Raw genomic sequence first — 17,335 nt, forward strand, 5'->3', positions numbered from 1 at the left:
AATGTGGGCTAAAGCATGCTTAGCACGCAACATGTAGCATGGCCCGGAAGAGTAAAAGTCACTCGGATGTTTACCGTCCAGGTTAGGGACCGTCCACAACTTACAATTCCAGAGCGAACAATTTCAATGGTGACTTGACTGGTAATATGAGCCTCTGTAACACACAACTTGCAGATACTCCCCAAATTCGACTCGCTATGAGCCGGCCGGCTGAATGTGTACTCCTTATCGGCCGGTTTCATCTTCACTTTCGGCTGAACACAAATGTTAAAAACTATAAAATCATAATCGCTCAACATCAATTGGCAATTTTTTCAGGGAAGAGTTAAATAGTTACTTTTTCATAAGTCTTGCATCCCTTTAAACACCGCCTTTTTCATGAATGAAATCAGTTTGTGTGTGATGTTGATTGTGCCATGTGGATGCACACCACACGTTTCGTTCAAAACTGTAACTCCTGTGATTTTTTTTCACATCACGTGTGGTGCCTTCCATAGTTTTGTCAGCCGACAGTTTTAACCCCTTCGGACCCATAGATGATCACAGTGGACATGACATAATGGCCTGTCTAAACCAATAAAAAGGCGTAATTTGGATGATGTCAACGCTTCTGATTCATAATTGGATCCTACCTAAACAATCACAATCGAAGGTTGATTTGCACGATGTTCATGTTGAAAATGCTACATAAATCAGTGAAATAAATAAATAAATAAATAAATAAAATGAAAATTGCCCAGCAGAAACAAAAATCGGGTCTGAATGGGTTCAAATCCTACGAGCACATGTTAGGAGACAAGCAGCAGCATTTTGGCAGCTAGTAATGCATGGTTTCAACTTCTGAATCAAATCTGTTTTTTGATCGACTAAATCCAATTCTGTCATGGTAATTGAATTACTCCTAGGTGATTTTTAAGTGATAATTTTGCTGGTTTGTGGTGATGTGGGATGTGATGGATTGTACTTTTTCACTCAAGTAGCAAGCAAATTCATAGCATTTATCTGCTTAGAGTTCTGGCGCTATTTGTTTTAGCCGGGATTTGTAAGTTTGTCGACCACAGGAAGTACAGTGTGTGTATTATTGAGGTTCTTACTAATGATTTCAGTTTTTTTGCTTTTACTATAGCTCTTTGTTAAAATTACAGACATCGTCTGTACAGGTGAAAATGAATTTGAAGTTCAGATTTGCTCCATTTTCCTGCACTTTGATTTCAAAGTCATTATGTTCGTAGCGCATCTTCAATGTACTTGAAGAAAGCTCTCGAAGATACTGGAAAAATTGTAAATGATAAGATTAAATAAATTTATAGATAAGTATAAAATTTTAAGCAATAGTCAATATGGGTTTCGCTCCAATCACTCAACTACCATGGCATTAATGGAGTTAACCGAAGAAATTTGCACAGCCATGGATAAAAAACATTTTAGTAAGTGTTTTTGTGAATCTACAAAAAGCATTTGACACCTTAGATCATGAAATATTACTGTATAAATTGTTTAAATATGGTATAAGAGGTGTCGCACACCAATGAGTTGCCAGTTACTTAAAAAAAAGAAAACAATATGTTGAATTTAATAATAGGCCATCAAAACACAGTTATGTAACTTGTGGGGTGCCCCAGGGATCAATTCTGGGGCCAGTACTTTTTCTTCTTTATGTAACAACCATTTCGAAATTGTTAAAATGTATTTTGTTTGCAGATGATACCACTCTATTTTTTTCTGGGAAAAATATATATAATGTATTACATGTAATAGAGAAAGAATTCAAGAACATTATGAAGTGATTTAATTCCAACAGACTGTCTATAAATACTAATAAAACTAGATTTATGATATTCAGTTGTAAAAATATGGATATTGAAGTAACTCTGACAGTGCAGGGAATGGAAATAGGACAAATGAAATAAAGTTTCTAGGTATTATTATTGACGAACATTTAACATGGAAATCACGTATAGAATATGTTAAATCTAAGGTATCCCAAACTGTAGCTGTTTTATACAAGGTTAAAGAATCATTGAACCAGGATGCTTTGTTATTGTTATATAATTCATTGATTGTTCCATACCTGACCTATTACATTGAAGTGTGGGGGTGTTCTGCCAAAACTTACACCGAACCCATTTTTCTTATACAGAAACGTGCAATCCGTGTTATATTGGGTTGTGGATACAGAGACCACACAAATCCATTATTTATACAACTAAAGATTTAACAATTTAATGAATTGATGGAGTTTAACCGTCTTAAAATATTGTATAAAGCCTACCGTGAAATTCTACCAGTTGATATACAAACTAGATTTATAAAAAGGGAAAGTGAGTATAAATTAATAGGAATATACATTTTCTCTAAACCTAAATACAGAACAAAAAAAAAAAAACAACAACGATGTATTTCAACTAGGGCTGTCAAAGTTAAAGCGTTAATAGTAGGGGTGTTAAAAAAAATCGATTCGGCGATATATTGCGATATTACATTGCGCAATTCTCGAATCGATTCAATAGGCGGCCGAATCGATTTTTAAATATCCATTTTTGATGGAAAAATATTTCCCAAAACGTCTTAGGGTTCACACCTTAAGCATGAGAAAATGTTAAATTAATGGAACATTAAGCCTTAATATTTTATTTTAATGCTGTTCAAACATGAAACAGATTACAACCTGTATAAGACTGAAGTTTCCGATAAATAAATACATTTTCATATAAATCTTACACTGTACAAGTTTACTGATTAGTATTTTCAAAATTTAAATTTAAAAAAAAAATCACAACAATGGACTTATAATTTCGTATCGGGATTAATCGGTACCGAATCGAATCGTGACCTATGAATCGTGATACGAATCGAATCGTCAGGTACTAGACAATTCACACCCCTAGTAAATAGATTAATTAATCAAGGAAAAATTTCGCATTAATCACGTATTAACGCATATTAATCGCACAATTTTATTTTTGACCGCACTTGAGCCTTGACCATAACCGCGGATGGTTACATTGAAGGCTGCGCAGGACAGTGATTAGGTCAATGCACGGCATTTCCTACGCCTGTTGTTCCAAAATGAGCGGGGTGACTCCAGTTGGTGTTATTTTGAATTGTTTGGTAGTATTGTAACACCAAAAGCGTCTTGACCGCTTGCTGTCATTGGTTTTGTGTTAATTCTTTTTTGTTTGTATTGATTAGGGGAAGACAAAACAAGTTTTACTTCTTTCTGTCCCCTTTCATTTCTTTTATTTTAAAGAGTGAAATAAAGTGATTTGATTGATTGATTGATTGATTGATCGATTGAAGGTGTTTTAGGTTAGCATGGAGTGGTCTGTAGGACCAGTTGGTGATGCATGAATTGAATAAACATATTGAGGGTTATTTGTATTTCAAAGAACACACAGAAATGATCTGAAATAGCCAGATCTTTAACCTCAACAGATCAAATGTCAACACATTTAGAGATGACAAGATCAAGAATGTGATTGTGTGTTGGGCCATTTACATGTTGTGAGAGGCCAAAAGTATCAAGAATAGCATAAAGTTCTTTGGTATTTGTATCCAAGTTGTTGTCAACATAAGTGTTTATCTCCAGTTATAATTAGTCATAGTTAGTACAGATGATGAAGCAGTTCTTCAAATTTCCATGAATTTGCCATTTTGTCTGGGAAATGGTTACAATGATGATCTTTGGATCACCTTTTACCAAAAGACTGATATATTCAAATGAATTAAAGCCACCCAGGAAAATGTCTTTACACTGAAATGGTAATTTTAAAATGGCGGCAACTCCATCCACCTTTATTTATTTATTTATTTTTTGCCACTGTGACATTTGTTCATGAAACTAAAACCTGTCTGTGTTGCCTCATTCATAATAGTGCTACTTTAGGTATCATTAACAAATTGCACGTTTTGATTTTTCTCTACAGTTTAATCAGTTTACCACCCAAATTCTCATTTGTTTTTGCCTATTGATGATGTTTTAATCTGCCTAACAAGAAAGATTGATTGTGGATGGCAGGCTAGATACAAATTCATAATTTCTATCACTGCAAAGTTTGTTTTTTCTGTTATTTCACTTTGGACTTAATGACACATTTGGAAGGGACACGGAAATGTACATTAGTATTAAGAGTGGCAGAAAATTACCCAGGGGTGAGTTTTTATGCATTACAGGTCATTATATGAGAGGCCTGAGAGCCACTCAGCCACCATTAACTAAGATGAGGGACCAACAGGGCCACTTCCTCTCAGGGAGTAATGGGAGAAACATGGAGTGCATGTTTTGAGCTGATGGTTTCAGATGTCCTATGTTTGGAAATCACTCCAACTGTGAATCAATATATAATGCACTGCATTTAAGTTATTACAAGAAAAATAAATAAATAAAAATCTATACTACTTCGCAAAGTTGAAATTGACATAAAATGTGCTTTAATAATATGAACTTTTGCATCAATACAGTTATCACTAACACACAGCAAATGTATATGGCAGATTAAAAAAATAAAATAAAACCTGAGTTGTATTGGTATGTTGCATTTCTTCTTTTACTGAAAATATCTTCCCAGACAAGAACTGTCTGTGCAGGCCACAAAGACTTTTTTTCCAAAAATCAGCCAAAATGAGAAGTCTTCACCAACACTCTTCCTACCAATGTTGGCCACATTTCTTCTCGGTTGCAATACACATTTAATCACAAAGAAAAATACTTGTAATGCAAATCTATGAATATAGAAGCAATTGATCATGCAAGTTCCCAGGATAATACATCAAGTGTGATTAGGCTAGAGGTTATTTTGAAGTGGATTCTGCTCATAATCAAAACTGTCCTTTCCTATCTGCTATTGAGAGGCCCAGGCAGCCAGTTGTCAATCTTTCAGTAGACAGCCCACTTTGACAATAATGAGAGATGGTATTTACTGGTTATACCAAAAAAAAAAAAAATAAAAAACTTGAATGCAATCAGACACTTCAAATGCATCCTGATGGCTGCTTTCTAAAAAGTGTTTGCCTATTTCTCCACAGATATCTTGTTTTGTCTCACAGAAAAGTGATAATAGGCCTACAAAATCTGAGAGTGCAAGTGCAGGGTTCTTGCAGGAATCACTCAGTGAAATTTTAGACCTTTTTTAGACTTTTTTTTTTTTTTTTAGACCATTATGAGAAAAATTTTAGACCAACTTCACGACCGACCGAAGACACCTTAAAAAAAATAATAAATAAATAAAAAATAAGCGGTGTGGGGTGGTGGTGGTGGGGGGTGAGGGTTGGGGTCATATATTTGATTCTCAAAACCATGTCAACTTGTATTGGTTTCAAACATGTCGAAGTGCACCAAAATCATACAACATATACAATACAATAAACAATATTGTCAATGACCAACCTGAGATGAACTGCAGTTCTCAAAACAATGTACACAACAATCACATACATACAACCTATTTTAAGCAGCTTTAATTATTATTTTTTTAATTATAATTTTTTATTATTAATTTTAAACTCCTTACTCTAAATGTTTTAGTTTGCTGAATAATGTTTTGATATTGTCATTATATGTTCTTTCTAGTAAATTTTGTACCCGATTTTTATTTACTCTTCTTCCTCTCAATGTTAACTACTGTTTGTTGATGCTTATGTGTTGCCTTTCCTTGCGTAAAGCACATTGAGTTGCCTTGTGTATGAAATGTGCTATGTAAATAAACTTGCCTTGCCTTGCCTATACACCCATATTCGTGCCCAAAGTCCCCAACTTTATATATTTTTTGCAAACTTTGCAACGAGCCGAGTGCCTATAGCCGGCTACCTCATCCAACCAGCTGAAAAAGTCGGGAATTTCAAGCCAGTTCTTGTTGAACTGGCATTTAGCCATTTTCTTACAAATTGACTGTCCACACTTTCCGTTCTGACTCGCTAAAAATAATTGTCCACACTCCCCGTTCAGACAAGCTAACTGCAATATCTTTGCAGAAAGTCGGGAACGTAAACCTGTAATGTATGTTACCCGGTATTGGACAGAGTACCGAGCCATCTAATTAACAACACTACATTCACACAAGTAGCGAAGGGGCTTTTTTAAGCCTGTGATCAGATCACTCTTGGATTACTGATTGTTACTTTCAATGAGTTTATTGCCTGGTTAAATAAAGGAAATGAAAAAAAAAATGTTTCGATGAGCTTTACGCGCTAGCGTTTTATTGCCAGAGCTGTACAGTGTGTTCACAGTCCACCTCTTGACGCGGCCGCTTCATTGACATTCGCACACACCGGAGATAGGGGCTTTGCTTTGCTTCACTTACATTATGGCAAAAGTCCTCTCAGGAAAAAAAAAAAAAAAAAAGAAGTTTCAGCAATTAAGCAATTAACTGGCCACCACTGTGCTAACATGCTTTGGCTAATATCAATAGTGATGTCTTCTGTTGTTTTGGTACACAGTTCAACAAATGTAACAAAAGACAAAAACGTGAATACATACCGGTAGTGTTAGCTTGACATGTTGAGCTCGGGATGTCCGCAGACAGCAACAACGATAATTCCTCCCCCTCCTGTTGTCATATCTCGCGGAAAAACAAGCCGCGGCTCGTCAAATCTCACCAAACATCTAATTTGCACCGCCCCACGTACCTTCGCTCCCACCCGTCCGAACTACACTGAACTACAATGCAAACGAAGAAAAAAAAAATAAAAATCCGTGTGCGCTTTCAAATTGCCGTGGGAGTGACGTCACGCAGCCGACACGTTCGGCCGGCCCCGTTTGCGACACGCCACCCCCCGCTCTGCGATTGGCTGGAGGGGTGTAAACACTGTCTTTCCACAGAAATGTCCCACTGTTTACAAAACAAACAGAAAATGGCCAAATACAGGCTGGGGGTGTGGGGGTTTAGGACAAAATCACCCCCACACGTTAAGAAAAGCCCAGATCTGTAAATTGAGAAGTCGTTTGTTTGTTTAAATCCTGTATTTAAAAAGTGCATTTTCGCTGCTTGTGTACTATGATTGGCTAACAAGTTGTGTGGGCGGCGGCCGCAGCTCTAACCCATGCCGCACGCACTTCTACTCATGAGAGCGAGGATGGCGACAGAGAGGGAATGCAAAGGTAGTACAGACACTACTTCTCGCTGATTAATGTTTATGTTAAATGCACGCTATCCCCGGGGACAAAGACTTTATCCATGTCTGCCTCAAGCAACTCCAATCTGATGATGAAGCACCTCATCAACACATGCTAACACGCCACTTGTTGCTAACGCGACCACAAGCCTAGTGGCACAGCGAGGGCCAGCTGCAGTGGAAGAGACTGCGTCGGAGCCACTCAAGCAGCAAAACTTGAGTTTTCTGGTCAGCAGCAACATAAGGCTGAACTCAACAATTTAACTGCAAGGTTTGTTGTTGAAAACATGCCCCCCTGTCCAATGTGGCGTCTGAATCATTTAGAGCTCTTTTGGCTCAAATTCCAACACAGGGAGGAGGAACTCCATGCCGAAAGAGTTTTGCTAACTTCTTATGCAACGAGTATAGTTTAGTGGTTACAGTACCAGATTTCCCTTTTTCTTTTTACACTTAAGTTTACATTTGGGTTTCATAGTTTTGCATTACACTAAAGTGTGTGAATGTTATTTATGTTCAATATTTATTTTTCTTATACATTTTTATTCCTATGCATGTGGCAAGTTGCAATCTTTTGAGTTCCACATAATTAATAAATGTTCTAAAATATATTCTTTTTGTTCTTCATTATGACAAACATTTTTTACACTAGAACATTTTTTACACTAGAACATTCTAAAAAAAAACAATTACTTTGCTGAATAACTATTTACTTTCACATAGCAGTAAGTGAGTTACTAACGCAATTACTTTTTGAAAGAAGTAATTTGTAACTATAACTAATTACTTTTTTAAAGTAACTTGCCCAACTGTCAGTAAGGTAACAATTATTCAATAACCACTCTTGCTAATTATTCAACCGAATGTGGCACATCAGAGGGGGAAAAAATGTTATCTTGATCTTGATCAGCATAGGAACAATCAACGGATTGAATGATGCGTCAAATAAAATTATCTTTCAATCTCACTGGCTTTCTAAAGATTTGGGGTTTGCTCACTGTCAGCAGGATGGAACGTAGGCTGACTGCACTGAGAAAATAGAACAGAGGAAACAGATAATAACATAAAGAACAAAGAGGGGAGAGCGTATGAATAAATAGAACGTGCACTTTCACGGGAGAGATACAGGAGGTAAAAAAATGGACAAAAATTAATAAGTTGAAGACTAGAAATCCTACAGGTGGGTGTTTTTAAAGTGTGACAAGTCTGCTGGTTGTCACTGACAAAATGGACATAGTCACCAAGAGAACTTGGACTGAGTCGGAGGAAAAGGTTATTGATTGATTGATTTATTGATTGATTTATTTGTATCAGGAACAGTATCAGAGTAAAGATTAATAATTTTTTTTATATAGTTTTTGTGAGGGACCCCAGGAAGAATAGTTTTCACCACAGTGACTGAAAACTAATGGGGATCCCATTTTAAACAATAAACAATAGGTCATTGTTTTGCAAGAAGTTGTTTTGCAGAAGTCATTGTTTTGCAAGTCACAAGTAAGTCTCAAGTCTTTGCCCTCAAGTCCCAAGCCAAGACTCGTCAAGACAGACAAGTCTCAATTGATTCACGTCCTACACTTTGAGTTTCAAGTCCTTTCAAGTCATTTTAACATCGTAGATGATATTTTTCGGGTGACTATCAAAGTAGGAGTCAGGAAGTGAAGTGAACCCAGATGGTGCAACAGATCACTGTGTTTGCAATGTATTACTAGTGAGTTTCCAGACTCATTAACTATGCAGCTAGAAACAATAATTAGCCGATAAACTGACATTAGGTTACTGACCGTTCTTTGTGCAACTTCAGATGTTGAACGAAGTTTGAAGTTTTTGCCTCTTCATTGATAATCTTGGACACACTGTAATTCATTTTTTGTTGACCAGCTCGTAGTTTTTGTACCCAAACAACTAGTAGTGCAGCGGATCACAATAGTCACGGATCGGATTGTTTTTCAAAAAAATAAATAAATGAATAAAATGAAATTCAAATTAGATAAATAAAATGCTTAATAAAATTATTTTGCCCATTAAAAAAAAAAAATATATATATATATATATATATATATATATATATATATATATATATATATATATATATATATATATATATATATATATAAACTCAAAATGTCTAATATGGCCATTACGATTTGGAACACTGGTTTAAATGCAATATAAGGTAAGATCCATAATTATTTTATACATGGTCCATGTACAAAATAAGGTATCCTGCCTTACGTTATGTTGCACTTGTAATGCACTAGGACTTGTGTTCCTAAAATCCAAATGGCCATATTGGATATTTTGAATGTTTTTTTGTTTTGTTTTTTTTGTTCTGTTTGTTTGTTTTTTAAACTAGTGTTTTATAAAATAATTATAAATGAACACAAAATTCTATTTATCTTTTTTTATAATGAAAAATACCTCTAAGTACAATTTAAGGCACATTCCCTTCATTTAAACAGGAAGAGTGAATTAAAAAGTAGGATAGGTCCACAATATTGAAAAGCAAGCAAACCAAGCAACAGCTGTAAAACTACTATTGCCAGCCAGGCACCCGATGCCAACACTAAGAGCTAACTACTAGCTACGAACGCCGGAGACTTGTACCGTATCATCCATCCATCCATCCATCCATCCATCCATCCATTCATTTTCTGAACCGCTTGTTCCTCACAAGGGTCGCAGGGGCTGCTGGAGCCTATCTCAGCTGGCTCTGGGCAGTAGGCGGGGGGACACCCTGGAATGGCTGCCAGCCAATCGCAGGGCACACAGAGACAAACAACCATCCACACTCACAAGCACACCTAGGGACAATTCAGAGCACCCAATTAACCTGCCATGCATGTCTTTGGAATGTGGGAGGAGACCGGAGTACCCGGAGAAGACCCACGCAGGCACGACGAGAACATGCAAACTCCACCCAGGAAGGCCAGAGCCTGGACTCGAACCGGAGTCCTCGGCACTGGGAGGCGGACGTGCTAACCAGTCAACCAGGCCAAAACTTTACGTACGAACTATGGGGGTCAAAATTATCGCGTTATTATCTCGTTAACCCAAAGTGCCTTTAACGGCACTAATTTTTTTAATGCTCGATTAACGACCCCTCCTTATTTGGAAAGCCTCTACTAAAGGAATTCGAGCCACGCAGTAGAAACGTCCACGTCAAAACTACCCAATAGAAATTCTCTGGAGCTAAAACACAGGGGCCTATTCACTAAAGGTTTGCGTATAACCGGCAAAAATGGAACAATCTGTGAGCGCCTAATTCACTAAACACGCGCAGATGGGGAAATCTGTCACTAAGTGCTCTGCCGAACAGATTGCGTCACTGTGCGGCGGTGTTATTTGCGCGTATGTAAATCAGGTAATTTGCATAGATTTGACGCAAAATAAGCCCACCCCAATGCAAATGAGACTCATTGATATGCAGCGTCTAATTCACTAATGCCAGCGCAAATAGCCACACCGCGTTTGCGTGATGCAAATAACGTTTTTGGAAAGCATGTATTAACTGCTCCAACCTCGATAATGACAGCAGTATGTGCCATTTGCAGCACAACATCAACGGCAGATCACGCAGAGGGAAGAGAGAGAGAGAGAGAGAGAGAGAGAGAGAGAGAGAGAGAGAGAGAGAGAGAGAGAGAGAGAGAGAGGGTTGGGGGGGAGGGGGATGGGGAAATCGTTCTGGTTGTTTTAGGACACATAACGTAACCTGGGCTGATTGGCAATGGCGGGGAGGCATTTTACGATCATTCTTACGTGCCAGATGCATACTGTACGCCCACGCCAACCTCTGAAAATATATTTTTTTTAAACGATCGCACCAATAATTTGTACTTTATGAATGAATGACGTCGTTGTCGTCCTCTCTGCTCTGTACAGCTTAATGGCGCTCTAAACGCTTACTCTCTGTCCAACCTGGCTTTCTGATAATGTCATCTTTCTCGCGACTGTTACTATAACAACCATGTTGTTGGCGCAAATCCATTGCCATGTGTGGTAAATCAGGTGCAAATTTGCTCCAAGCTGTCAGTTTTGTGGCCGTGTTTGCACCGGTATATGATTAGAGCAATATCCTTAGTGAATAGGTGGGTAACTGGGCGCAGACTGCGGGTGCAGTTGTGGTGCAATATTTCGCGCTATTACCTGACGCAGCGCATTCTTAGTGAATATGCTCCACAGTGTTTAAGGGACAGAATGTAGCGCGGAGGAGCCATTTGAACTGTGTCTCACCACTACCAGCCGTTTCCTGCTTTGAAAGAACGCACTCGGTTAGCCGTTAGCACCAAGCACCAAGAGGTGTCCATGTGCACTCTGAAACCCCTGTGAGAGCTAAGAGCCGAATGGACGCCGTCTTGTCAGTTGGAGTGAGCCCAAGCCTATTTATCTTTAGATGTGAGGCCTATTTTATTAACTACTCCAAAAAATATCTCCTAAGTGTTCAACTGAAAGTGTTGACGTGTTCGCTGTAACAGTAGCGCAGCCTCAGCGGGTCATGGTGCATCCGAGAACTTAACAAAATAAAAGCGTCCAACGTCGTGAAAAGGAGTCACTATAACACAATTTAGCAGTAATAAATTAAACTATACTGCATCTATTTGTGGGGACTGGTGTCAAGTTGTATTTTATAATTTTAAAATGTGCAGAAGCTAGTAAGTTACTTATTGTTTAAAATTACATAGCTCTTAATATGAAAATCGATCGTTTCTAGTTCCTTTGCAGTAAAGATTCGTCATTTTACAATGCACATCACGTTGAACTTAAAATAAAAGCACTCAGAGAATGCATATATTTGTGGGGATGTGTTGTATTTTACAGTTTTAAAAAATGGGCATCATTTCACAAGTTACTTAATATTAACAATTAGGCAGCTCCTAATATGAAAAGAAAAATGCACTGAGCTGTCACCATTGTCTCACAAATGCAATTATGCCATATTATAGTGACAGGAAAATGACCAAAACAATTCAGTCACACTTTGCTTTGTTTTTTTACAGTATAGTACTTTTTTTTTTTTTTTTTTTTTTACTTTTCTTTATATTAAATTGCTATGAAATTACTGTATCAATGACTAAAAAATAGCATTTAAATTAGGGGGAAAATTGTACATTTCATTGTAAATTTGGATATAAAACGTGCGATTAATGTGCAATTAATCGTCAGTTAATTATTGAAGTGATGCAATTAATTACGATTAAAAATTTAAATCGACTGACACCTCTAGTACGAACATTTCTGCACGAAAGGTGGTATTTATAAAAAATAAACTGAACTACCAGAAATCCTGCCTCGGGTGCCAAGTTGCTTAGGACCGCCACTGAGGAGTGGCTTGAGACACTGAATTCTACAGCTGTCAAATTGCTGTTGCTTGACATCCTCTCCATGTCACTTCATTTCATTTTTCTGGCTACATTTTTTTCCTTCCTATTAACACTCTGTTCATGTACTTTGATACGGCGCTCTGTGAACATCCACCTTCTTCAGCAGTTTCTTTTTGAGAGCTTTTCTCCTTATGGAGGGTGTCAATGGTGGTTTTCTGCACAACCGTCAAGTCAGCAGTCTTAACCATGATTCTGAAGCCTACTAAGCCAGACTGAGACCATTTAAAGGCTGAAGAATACCTCTGCAGTTGTTTTCCTATCAACTATAGCTGACAAGGTTGGGATACGGAGCCTGCGTTTTGCTTTGTAACAATATTCTAATTTTGCGAAACACTGGATTATGTGTGTTTTTTTCTGCTATAATAAAAATTGAAACAAACAATATAATTCAAACAATGAGATATTTCACTTTGTTTGTGGTGAAATAATGAAACATGCAAGTTTCACTTTTTGAAATTATTTTAATAAATAGGCTGTTCATCGATACTCAAATGTTCTGGCCTGCACCATTATGTTTGCTTGAAATTATTTAGTCAAAAAAAAAAAATCCTTGTTTTCTCAAAGGCCAAATTTCATGTTACAGTATTTTAAAGCCAATCAAAACAAGTTAAAAAAGGAAATACTACTACTACTACTACTACAAATGTCTACATACTGTATTACATATGTACAGTATTTGATAAACGATAAGGGCAATATCGTGATATGAAAACTGCCTGTTCACAATATATAAAAGGAAGACATTTGTTAAAAAAGTCATGTTGATTTCCATTTGTGCAGTTCTAGCACCCTCTAGTGACTAGTTTATTACTGCAATTTAATTTTCATTAGGGATGTTTTAGCCTTCTATGTTTAAAATCTATGCTAATTGTCAGATGAAGGGGAACCTAATTTGCTTGTGAAGCGATCAATGTGTGCTTGCATTAGCAATTAAGTGCCTCAATATTGTTATTAGAGATTGTAGGTGGTTTATATGCATTGCTGTTATGTACAAAAGCACAATATAGTTTTTTTTGTTTTTTTAGTATGAGTTATTTTATTTTTTTTATTTTTTTTTTTACAATATTGTGATCTTTTTTAAATATGTCCCCCCCCCCCACACACACACACACACAATATTGTGGTAATTATCGTATCGTGACCTTCATATCATGATTATATCGTATCGTGATGTTTGGCTATCGTTACATCCCAACTGCATATTGCCTCTTTTCCCAGGCTATGTGTGGTGTTCTTCAGTCAAATCTGGATCAGACTGGAATGAGAGAAAACTACTCGTATTTGTCTTGACACTAGCAATCCCGCCAGCAGGAAAACAAGAAGATGAGCTGGCAGTGGTGCTGATGGAGTTCCGAAGGCCTTGTATAACTACAGCCTCCAGTCTCCTCATAGCCTCCCTGATGAGCCTCTTGCCTGCCATCAGGCCTAGCATTCATTCCCTTTGCATTCTGTTCCCCTTTCACAGACTCCCAGAGGTGACAGGGAGGCATTGGGTGGCTCATGGCAAGAGTAATTAAAAAGGTTGAATGGAGTGACAGAAAGAGGACACCCAGGGAAAAAAAACAAAAAAAAAACAAAGAAAATAATCTCACAGGAATAGAGAAAGAGGCCGAATATACGAGGGACCCTTTAACGAGTCGGATCAGTCTTCCAGTTAAAAGGGGAATATTGTTTTATTTCCTTCACTTCAAATACAGTACAGTCTCTTCGAAGATACACTGACATAAACAAAGAAATATCAAACAAGTACATGCGTTTCTGAGATTTTTATTTTTTTTTAACTAAAGCCAGAAGACCAACAAGCCAGGATCTTCACTGCTACATTTACAAATGCCACCATAGTTTATCAAGAAAGCATTTCAGTGACTCAATTCATTTTAGAACTAGAATAACTCCTTATATAGTTTCATATATTCCATAGAATTTGTAGTAAGAGTAGGAATGTCTCATTTGCTCATGGCCCTGAAGTAGTGATGGGCATTACAGTTCTTTTAGATGAACTGAATCATTAGAATCAGTTAATTTAAAAGAACCGATCAAAAGATTTGTTCACTGAATCATTCACTGAATGAAAAAAGAATGTTTTTTTTTGGTTATGAAGTTACTTTTTAAATTCAACTGTAATAATGCTAATAATAATAATAATTACAGTAGACGACACCCACAGTACACAGAGAGGACAACAACGTCATCTCCCCGCTGCTGCACAACGGGGCACACCGTCATGTGCTGGTGAGAGAGAGACTGTCACTCGCTCTATTTTGTTTTTATGCGTTTGCCCCCAGGCCAGTACATGGACGGACACCACATTAGCCGTTAGCTTGGAGAAACACATGATAATAAAAGCTTGTCCCCGCCAACACGGAAGTCGTGGCGTTTCTGTGAATAGTTCCTTCTTTGGCAAATCGTGAATCACTCGTGGCAAGACTACAATCACTCACTGAACTGGTATGGCAGTACGTCCACTCAATGAATTGTACGCAAACGGGAAATGGAGGTAGCACGTTCACTCACTGACTCGTTCGTAAACCGGAAATGGCAACAGCCGCAACACTCATTCACTGAATCATTCGCTCCTGAACCGGGAAAGGGCAACACGTTCACCCACTGACTCGTTCACTTACTGAAACGGAAATGGCAACACACTCATTCACTGAATCGTTCCTGAACCGGAAATGGCAACACGTTCACCCACGGACTCGTTCACTCACTGATCCGTTCACGTCTTCACGAAAGGGAAGCTTCCTCAGTGACTCGTTTCTGAACACCAATAGTGAAGCTGCATGTGTAGTAAAAACCCGCTCACATCTGACGCTAGCTTCTGATTGGTCATTCGCGAAGACTGACGGCATGAGCGTGGCTGCTCTCAAATGAACTGAGAAGAGAACGAATCATTTCAAGAAGTGACCCGTTCACTCACGTTCACTGAAAAGATTCGTTCTAAAGAACGAATCGGTCGTGACCGACACAACACTACCCCGATGGTGGAAAAACAAGAAATGAGATCCATTGTTAAAGTAGTTTTGTTAAAACTTATAAAAATCCCAACTCATTTCTGATGCAGTTCCAATGTGTAGTGCAGTGGCTGGATACCTGAGAGGATGAATTCTTGGCGGTGCAGTGAGTTGGGAGTCAGAACGTCGCACGCTTGTGGGAGGAGAAAGAGGTCAGGATGTGATTTTTAATGTGAAAATCACCAAAGGGGAGAAGCAGAGCATTAATATGCAGCTTGAGGTCAGGCCCTGACAATCTTCACCATACCTTTGGCCTTGCCAGCTTGGAGCTCCTTTGACAGTTTCTGTGATGACACACAAAGTCACAAATGATCGAATTAAAATGTAGGAATTTGATCTCATTTACCTATTCACAACAACTATTTGCTGCTTGGACGCTAATGCAGTTTTTCCCAACCAGGGATACGCATACCCCTAATGGCGTATGAGCACATTGCAGGGGGTACGTGAAAACATTTATTTCCAAAGTCATATAATAAGAATAAGAATAATAATAATAAGAAGAAGAATAAAGTGCTCTTAAGTTACTTTTGAAAAGTAAAGACTTATAGTTATATTTACTTCTATGAAAAAGTAACTACTTACTTCAGGGGAGTCCAAACTACGGCCAGGGGGCCATTTGCGGCCCACCGTCCATTTTTTAGTGGCCCGTGACATGCTAAAATTGGCATTTGACTCAGTTCAAATAAAATAAAAACATGTTTGGAGATGGTCAAAGTAAGAAGGGAGGGTGTCGAAAAACACAGGTGCTATTCAAGGTTATTTTAGTTAACTAAAACTTCTGCAAAAACAATAATTCAAAAAACAATTTTAACGAAATAAAATAAAAACGTCCTTCTGATTTTCTGTATGTGGCCCTCAAATGAAAAAGTTTGGACAGCCCTGACTTTATTAGTTAATCAATTCTTTAAGTAACTATTTTAAGTTACTCAAAAAATAATAATAATAAACAAACAAAAAAAAAGATTTAAAACATGTTTTGTTCTATCATACAGTAAGAGAAAAGACAACTGCCTCCTAACACTGAAATGCAATAGAACAAAAAAAACGAAAGTACATTTTGGCAGGACTCTGTATTTGTATCAACTTGCAAAACAAAAGTTGCTGTGCAATATGAAATAAATAATATAATAATTAGGGCCGTCAAAGTTAAAGCGTTAATAGATTAATTATTCACAGAAAATTGTCTCATTAATCAACACAGATTAATCACACTATTTTTTCTGACCGCACTTAAGCCTTGAACGTAACCGCAGATGGTTACATTGAAGGCTGCGCAGGTCAGTCATTAGGTCAATGCACGGCATTTCCTACACCTGTTGTTCCAAAATGAGCGGGGTGACTCCAGTTGGTGTGCTCGGTGGTAAATTTCGCTTTAAAAAAAAAACTCAGACGGGACTTTAGATAAAACAAAAGTCATTTGCGTTTAATTAATTAATAATTTCTGAATTGCAGCCAATTGATATGATGCTGTTACGTGTTGAGCAATACATGCAATGCATGCAATTGCGTACATGCATTTAATCTGTTTGCAAATGACATTCAGATAATAAAATGTGTTAATGTCAAAATATTCCGGTATTTTATATTCATTTTATATTACGTGAATACGCAAGTAATTTAGCTGATTAATCTTGATTAATCAAAATTCAAAAGTGTGATTAATCAGATTAAAGATTTTAATCGTTTGACAGCACTAATAATAATACACACTTGCCATTGCAGCATGTGTTGGTGTTTGTACTACCAGAGTTTTGGGTGTGTGTGTGTAAACTGGGTTTGTGTGTCTGTGTTTATGCTGCATTCAAGGATGGTCGGAAGTCGGATTTATCCGAG

General features: G+C 37.5%; 1 protein-coding gene across 7 annotated transcripts in view; it reads right to left on the minus strand.

Moving 5' to 3' along the window:
* Nucleotides 1-17,335, minus strand: part of fhit (fragile histidine triad diadenosine triphosphatase) — a 208,697-nt gene that overhangs the window by 186,660 nt on the left and 4,702 nt on the right. For all 7 annotated transcript variants that reach the window (XM_077529545.1, XM_077529543.1, XM_077529544.1 and 4 more), the window contains exons 2-3: nucleotides 15,747-15,783; nucleotides 15,579-15,632 (exon numbers count right to left, since the gene is read on the minus strand). In XM_077529545.1, coding sequence (XP_077385671.1) covers nucleotides 15,579-15,632; nucleotides 15,747-15,783 — 91 coding nt within the window. The remainder of the gene's footprint in view (nucleotides 1-15,578; nucleotides 15,633-15,746; nucleotides 15,784-17,335) is intronic.

Source organism: Festucalex cinctus, chromosome 8 (genome assembly GCF_051991245.1).
Source record: "Festucalex cinctus isolate MCC-2025b chromosome 8, RoL_Fcin_1.0, whole genome shotgun sequence".
NCBI classification, from domain to species: domain Eukaryota; kingdom Metazoa; phylum Chordata; class Actinopteri; order Syngnathiformes; family Syngnathidae; genus Festucalex; species Festucalex cinctus.